Source organism: Mandrillus leucophaeus, unplaced genomic scaffold (assembly GCF_000951045.1).
Source record: "Mandrillus leucophaeus isolate KB7577 unplaced genomic scaffold, Mleu.le_1.0 Scaffold65, whole genome shotgun sequence".
NCBI classification, from domain to species: domain Eukaryota; kingdom Metazoa; phylum Chordata; class Mammalia; order Primates; family Cercopithecidae; genus Mandrillus; species Mandrillus leucophaeus.
In genome coordinates, this window is record NW_012107030.1 from 22,005 (window position 1) to 29,589 (window position 7,585).

General features: G+C 46.0%; 1 protein-coding gene across 1 annotated transcript in view; it reads right to left on the bottom strand.

Annotated features, from left to right (window-relative positions):
- LOC105554592 (deleted in malignant brain tumors 1 protein-like) overlaps window positions 1-7,585 on the bottom strand; it is a gene marked incomplete at its 3' end in the record, with an annotated part of 42,430 nt that overhangs the window by 20,109 nt on the left and 14,736 nt on the right. The window contains 4 exon segments of the mRNA XM_012001136.1: window positions 22-69; window positions 1,451-1,498; window positions 2,720-3,031; window positions 3,937-3,980. Coding sequence (XP_011856526.1) covers window positions 22-69; window positions 1,451-1,498; window positions 2,720-3,031; window positions 3,937-3,980 — 452 coding nt within the window.

The following is a 7,585-nucleotide window of genomic DNA, read 5'->3' on the forward strand; positions in this document are numbered from 1 at the left end:
ATCCCCCATAGTAGATGTTACCTTCTGCTGTAGTTGACTCCAGGAGCGCCTCCGAGGGAATCACAGTACCTGCAGAGTAGAGAAAGGAGGGGCTCATTAATGGTAGCCCTTGCTTGGGGAGGGTTGGTCCATGGCTTCCTCAGCTCTGAAGCAAGGGCTGGAAACACAGGGCCTAAGGGCACCCTCCATTGCTAAAAGCCAACCATGTGCCAATCGCTCTGTGATTGATTGTACTGGTCCCAGACTGGGCTAGGATGCCACACGAGCATCCTTTACTATTATTACCCTACCCCCACCTCCTCTGCTGCCACAGTCTCTATTCAAGAGGTTACCCAGTCCATTCACAACCCCAGGCTAGTCACAAGATTGAATGTCAAAAGACATCTGACTGTGTCTATGGCTCAAACACACCCTCAAATGACAAATATTCACCATGACTGGAATATTCCTGAGAAGGTGGTTCAACTAGAAAAAAGGTGGTTTTGAAAGCAAACCAACCTTTCCAGAATGCAACACTAAGCCACTCACAAAGCAGCTGCATGGGGGACGATGCCCCCTTGGGGAGCCCAGTCCCACTTGGTAGTTGGATTATCAAGGGCACACCCCAGGCATGGTAGCCTGGGCTCAGTCCAGCCCACACTCCAAATGCCAGAGTTGCTCTCAAAGTAGACAGTTTAACCAGAAACTCCTCTTTGGGGATCACACCATGGGACAATGTCCTTGGAGGTTTCTTTGTGGATTAAAAATCCCCCTGGTGTCTGCACACATCCTGGCACAGTGTGAACAAAGGAAATCAGAACTGTGATTTGCTGGGTTGGGTCCGGGAGAAGTTCTCTTTTCCATTGAGAGTATTAAGTATCTTTTATTTGTCATTTAATTCCCAATAAAGAGAATGCCTTGAGTTATTCCTCAATTTGATGTTGGTATACATTTATGTCTTAAGGACCAGCAGTTCCCCCATCCTCCTTAGCCTTTAAAAGAGAAGAAACTTCTCCCTAGGAAGGTATTTATTTGTATCCCAGGACAGGGGTGGTCCTGATGCTGCTCATCAGAACTAGTCCATGAGGTGATTGCATCAGCAGGCTCTGAGGGGCTGAGACTGAAGCCTGCCTGCACCACATCCAGCTTCAGAAGGACAGGCAGATGATCCCTTGACCTTCATTGTCCATGAAATGGGGGCAGTGCCACCTACCCTCCAACATCAACTAAGACATCACTTACAGCAAAGCAAGTAACTGCAGAGCACACACAAGTGTACAAACACGTGCTCATGTGTGGTGATATCGACTCAGAGTTGCACATACACAGTGCAAGGTGATATCCACACTACCTGAGCACACGACGCCAGCTCACTACTTTCTATGCCCTCTGCACCTCTTCTGGATCAGAGATGAACCTAGGGGTGCAGTGGGGTAATGAACCCACAGGGATCCCCCATAGTAGACATTACCTTCTACTGATGTTACCTCCAGGGACTCCTCTGAGGTAATGAGAGAACCTGCAGGGTGGAGAAAAGAAGAGCTCATTGATGGTAGCCCTCGCTTGGGAAGGGCTGGTCCATAGCTTCCTCAGCTCTCAAGCAAAGACTGGAAGCACAGGGCCTAAGTGCAGGCTCCATTACTAAGAGCCAATCAACTGCCTATCCCTCTGTCACCATAATGGCCCCAGGCTGGGCTAGGATGCCGCACAGGCATCCTTTGCTCTTGTTACCCTCCCCCAACCTGCTGTGCTGCCACAGCCTCTATTCAAAAAGTCACCCAGTCCATTCACAGCCCCATCCTAGTCACAATATTGGATGACAAATAACACCTGGCCGTTTCTATATGACAAATATTCACCATCACTGAAACATCCCTGAGAATGTGATTCAACCAGAAAAAAAGTGGTTTCCGAAGAAAACTATCCTTTTCAGAATGCAAAACTGAACCACTCACAAAGTGGCTGCATATAGAACCATGCCCCCTTGAGGAGCCCAGTCCTACATGGTGGTTGGATTATCAAGGGCACATCCCATGCACAGAGGCATGGGCTCAGGCCAGTCCACACAGCAAATGCCACGGTTCCTCTAGAAGTGGACAGTTTAACCCGAAACTCCTCTTTGGGGAGCACGCCATTGGCCAGTGTCCTTGGAGGTTTATTTGTGGATCAAAGAACCCCTTGGTCTTTGTGCACATCCTGGCACTATGTGAACAAAGGACATCAGCACTGAGATTTGCTGGGTTGGGTCCAGGAGAAGTTCTCTTTTCCATTGAGGATTTTAAGTATCCTTTATTTAATTCCCAATAAAGAGAATGCTTTGCGTTACTCCTCAATTTGATGTTGGTATACATTTATGTTTTAAGTTCCCCCATCTTCCTCAGCCTTTAAAGGAGGAGAAACTGCCACTTAGGAAGATATTTATTTGGTATCCGAGGCCAGGGGTGGTCGTGATGCTGCTCATCAGAACCAGTCCGTGAGATGATTGCATCAGCAGGCTCTGGGGGCCTGAGACTGAAGCCTGCCTCCACTACATCCAGCTTCAGGACAGGCTGATGATCCCTTGACCTTCATTGTCTATGAAATGGGCCAGTAACCACCTGCCCTCCAATATCAATTAAGACATGACTTACATCAAAGCAAGTAAACTATAGAGCACACTCATAAGTATACACATGAGCTCATGTGTGGTGATATTGACTCAGAGTTGCACATACACAGAGCAAGGGGATATCCACACTACCAGAGCACATGACACCGGCATCTTCTCTGTGGCCACATTCGTGGTTATGCCATCCGCTGTAGGGACAGCTTGACAGGTAGGGTTCCCTTCCCGAGCAATGCACGTCACCCAAGAGAATGTTTCCCAAGCCCTGACCAAAGTGGGCCCCGTCCAGGGCTGACACGGAATAGCCACAGCCGAGCTGCCTGCAGACAACATTGGCATACTGGGCATCCCAGCTGTCATCACACACAGTGCCCCAGTAGCCTTGGTACAGGACCTCCACCCGGCCCTGACACAGGTCACCTCCATTCACCAGTCTCAGAGGCAGACCTGCAGTGACACAGCGAGAAGCCCTTATCCTGGTGCTCTTGGCCACCTTGACTTGCATCCCTACCCACCTCACTCCCCCTTCTTCCTCTCACCACCCTGCCTATTTATAGTCCTTCTCCCCACAGGACCTTAAATATCCTTGTTCTTCCATGTTCTGTCTTTGCCCTCCTCTCATTCTGTATTTTCCCCCTGGAGAACCTCATGTACTCTGAGAACTTTCCAGAAGACCCCCAAATCTACCTCTCTGATCCTGACTCAGCCCTGACAGCCCAGCCCTGAGCTCTAGACCAGCATTTTCAGTGGCCTCCTGGCCATCCTATCCCCCACATCATCCCAAACTCAACACAGCATCTTCCCTCCATTTGAATTAAGGATGTCATCATGCTCCACATCAACCATGCTGGGAACAAGGGCATCATATTCGACTCCTCTTTCTCCTCACGTCCTATATCTAACATCACCAAGGTCATTCTTTCCTTGTCATTCCCACTGCCATTTCACTGGGATAAGCCTTCATCCCCTTGAACCTGGCCTCCTCCCAGCTGAATCCTCAGTCTCTGCTCTTCCTTTCTCTAGTCCATTCACATTCATTGATTCAACCAGCATTGATGGAGTGCTTACTCTGTGCCCATTTCCGTGCTAAGAGGATTCATCAGTTTCCAGGTGGTCTTCAAGTTTTATCTTTACAAAGTACAAATATATTCAATTCAATTCTTTGCTCAAAATGCTTCAATATACTCTCCAGTCCCATCAGGATCAAGTCCAAGAGCAAGCTTTGACCTACTTTTCCAGCCTCCTATCCTGGGAGGGGCTGAAACAGCCTGCTTCCCACCACAGAGCTGGCCATGCTGGGAAGTCAATAAGTACCATGTTCCTGCCTGACACAACGCCACTAGACCACCCACTGGGGTAACCTGCATTGATGGTGTGAGGAAAAGAGGCACAGGTCCTGAGGGGTACAGCCCACCGTCCTGAGAGTACCAGCCAGATCCTGGGTGTGGCTTTTCAATGGTGAGTTTGAGATTATGAGAAACTTGTGGTCACAGAGTGAGAGGCTGGAATGGGATGCAAGGGAAGGGGGCAGGTTGCCTTTTCTCCCACAGGGAGGAAAGGCCAGCTGCACCATCTTCAGGGCATCCCCAAAATACATTCAGGACCTCCCATGCTCTGTCCCTCCCCAGATTCAGGGACATAATCCACGGAGGAGATGCCTGTTCAGACCTGAGGCCTTATTCAGAAGGGCCCCTCTTAGGAGCTAAACACGCTACCTTCTATGCCATCTGCACCTCTTCTGGTGCAGAGATGAACCTAGAGGCTCAGCGGGGCAATGCGCCCCCTCCTGGTCACCCTGTGAATGGTTCTTCCAGAAAAGTGCTCAGTCTCCCTGCCTCAGACTCTCCCTTGCTGGGTGTTGGTCAGAAAGCTGCCTTTCCCAGGCCATTTCTGGATCTCTCAAGTCATGTCTTGGAAAGGGAGGGACTGACCTCAACAGGGCCAAGGGCCCAGGAGCAGAGTCATCCTAAGTGAACACATAGAAGACCCTGAAAAATCAAACTTAGGCACAAAGGTCTGCACACTCTCACTGGAGAGGCGGGGACATTTAGCCAAAGTCAAAGACCAGGACAGGGGTAGGAGGAGGCACCCATCCTAGGCTCAAATCTCTGCCCTGCTACTCACCAGACACATAATCTTAGACATAGAAATATTGACAAATTAGCTAACTGTGCCCTGGTTTTCCCATCTGCAAAATGGGCATAATCATATTACTTACCTCAAAGTGTTCTTGGGAAGATTTCATGACAATAGCACTCACTATGTGCATTAGTTGGGCACTTACTGTGTGCCAGGTGGTATTTTAAGTATTTTTTAAATATATCAATTCATTTCATACATGAAAATCATTTTACGCATGGTATATAGCAAGTACTTGGTAGAGTTTAGTTATCTTCAAGATACCTGTCATTATTAGTGAAAAGAAAGGTTGGCTGGGTGCAGTGACTCACGCCTGTAATCCTAGCACTTTGGGAATCTGAGGTGGGTGGATCACGAGGTCAAGAGATCGAGACCATCCTGGCCAACGTGGTGAAACCTCATCTCTACTAAAAATACAAAAATTAGCTGGGCGTGGTGGCGCGTGCCTGTAGTACCAGCTACTCTGGAGGCTGAGGCAGGAAAATTGCTTGAACCTGGGAGGCGGAGATTGCAGTGAGCCAAGATTGCACCACTGCACTCCAGTCTGGCGACAGAGCGAGACTCCGCCTCAAAAAAAAAAAAAAAAGAAAGAAAGAAAGAAAAGGTACTGACCTTTATTTTCAACTATCTCTCCTCACACCAAACTGAAGCTAACCTCATCTGATAAATGACTGAGAGTCAGAGAGCAAGAGGAAGGCGAACGACAGCTGGGATTGACCCAGTGTGCACTTGGGATACGCCCCAGGTCTTGGTACCCACGTCTCCTGTCTCCCCGGCATTCCTGCATTCGCAAGGCGGGTGTTTGCTCTGTGACCTGGGCTGTGCTCAGCCTCAACTAGCCAACAGCAGCAGAGGAGAACTGGCCAACCCCACCAGGGAAGACAAGTGAAGAAAAGGTCTTACCGTAGTCTGCAGTACTTGGGATCCACTCACCTGGAAAGAACGCAAATTCGTCTTAGAAACACTGTTTAGAAATGATTTCCTATGAGTCACAGAAATTGGCTTTCGCTTCACCGTACAATCACACCAGAGGGCGCTGTGGCTCAATCTTGGGTTTGTGTGTCTCCGACGTTCTTGCTAAATGAATTTTGCAATAGCAGATTAAAGCAAGGGGATTGGATATGAGGAGTTCGATCATTTTAGATGTAATGAAGCGCACATGTCTCTTTACTAGGCCCCTAACGCTACAGCTTATAGCTACAGGATGTAATCTATGCTTGGAAAGAAGGGCTGAACAAGAGAAGACAGCTTAAGCTGGTTGTCCAGTCTGAAATTTGAGTATAGCTGGCATTGACAACAACCACTCGGATGCCCCCTAAATAAGAAAATATGTTAGTGTCACATATTCTGTTCCTTCTGACCCATAACCTGAAAACATTTTATTCTATCTTGAAGCAAATGGAAATCTAGAGGTCCCTGGATCTTTATATTCAGTGAGGCCAGACAAGGTCCGTCGGACTCAACTGTAGCTTTTGAGTTTCTTTTTGAGCAGTTCTAACTATACTTGTGAGTGTTGATATTTCACAACTTTTATATATTTTAGAGGTCTTTCAAAGATCAGAGACAATATTTATTCATTTTTTAAAAGGATAAAACTCATTCTATCTTGTAATCATCATATGAATCCATTAGATCCTTTTATAAATCCAAGATTCATTATTGGCTCCTGATTTTATTTTTTCTATATCTTGAAACATTTCACTATTTTGTCATCCAATAAATTATTGCATCATTATTCATCAATTATTAAATAGTAAGAAAATGGTAGAATGGTCAAGTTGCCTAGAAGGAAGATGAACGAGTGAAATAAGTCATAATTCTTCCATGCCCAAAGTATTGTCTTATCTTTCAAGAAGATTTTTTTAAGACTAGAGATACTTTCTTCATAGTCTGCTTTTAGCTTTCATTGAATGCAGTTAGGAATTAGAATTTTTTCATTTTCTACTTGTGATAGCAAAGAGAAGAAAACTGACAAAGGAAGATGTTTTTGCAATAATTAGATGAACCAGAAGAGGAACATAAAGATACAAGATATAGCACTCCAGATACAAATAATGGTAGAACTGATTGTACAACAAAAATCTCAGACTATGAGTCCTCAGATGATGATATCCTAGATGAATTTCTCAAATTCAAGAATCCAGGAGCCAATGATACAATTCTAAGGACAAAAATAAAATACAGTACTCTTACCCACTTTGATAGGGATTTCATCACATGATATTTTGCAGCAAGAACTTCAATCATCTTATTTTGCTAGAAAAAAGACCTGTGATGGTATTCTTTTGTCTTTTGTGATGTTTATATACCAAAATCTATGTGATACACAAAGGTCTGCTATGTTTAAATTTTTATTAACATCCAACATACTTTCTTTCATTATTCCTTTTCTTTTTACTTCCTGGTAAAAGGAGGATTAAGGCATTCGACAGATTATTATTTTATTTTTAGAGACAGAGTCTTGCTCTATTGCCCAGGCTGGATTCAAATTCCTAGGTTCAAGCGAGCCTCCTGCCTCCAGCCCTGGAGTAACTGGAACTATAGGTATGCGCCACCATGCCCGGCTCTTCAGATTCTTTGTAAACGTGGGTCCTGATAGCAGTGACAATCATGGTTCAGAGATTTGAATTTCTCTAATGGAACCAACAGGCCAGTGACAGGACTTGCTGTATGTCAGAGAACCTCTTCACCTGCCTCAACAGTCTGAATGTGAGCTCCATGATGGGCTCCCCCAGCTGCCCTGATGGCTTAGGAAGGGGGCCACTGAAACCACGTGGCTACGCATCCCTGAAAATGAAGAAGAAACTCACAGTAGAAACCAGAACATTCATGATGGAACGTATCTCAAAATAATAAGAGCTA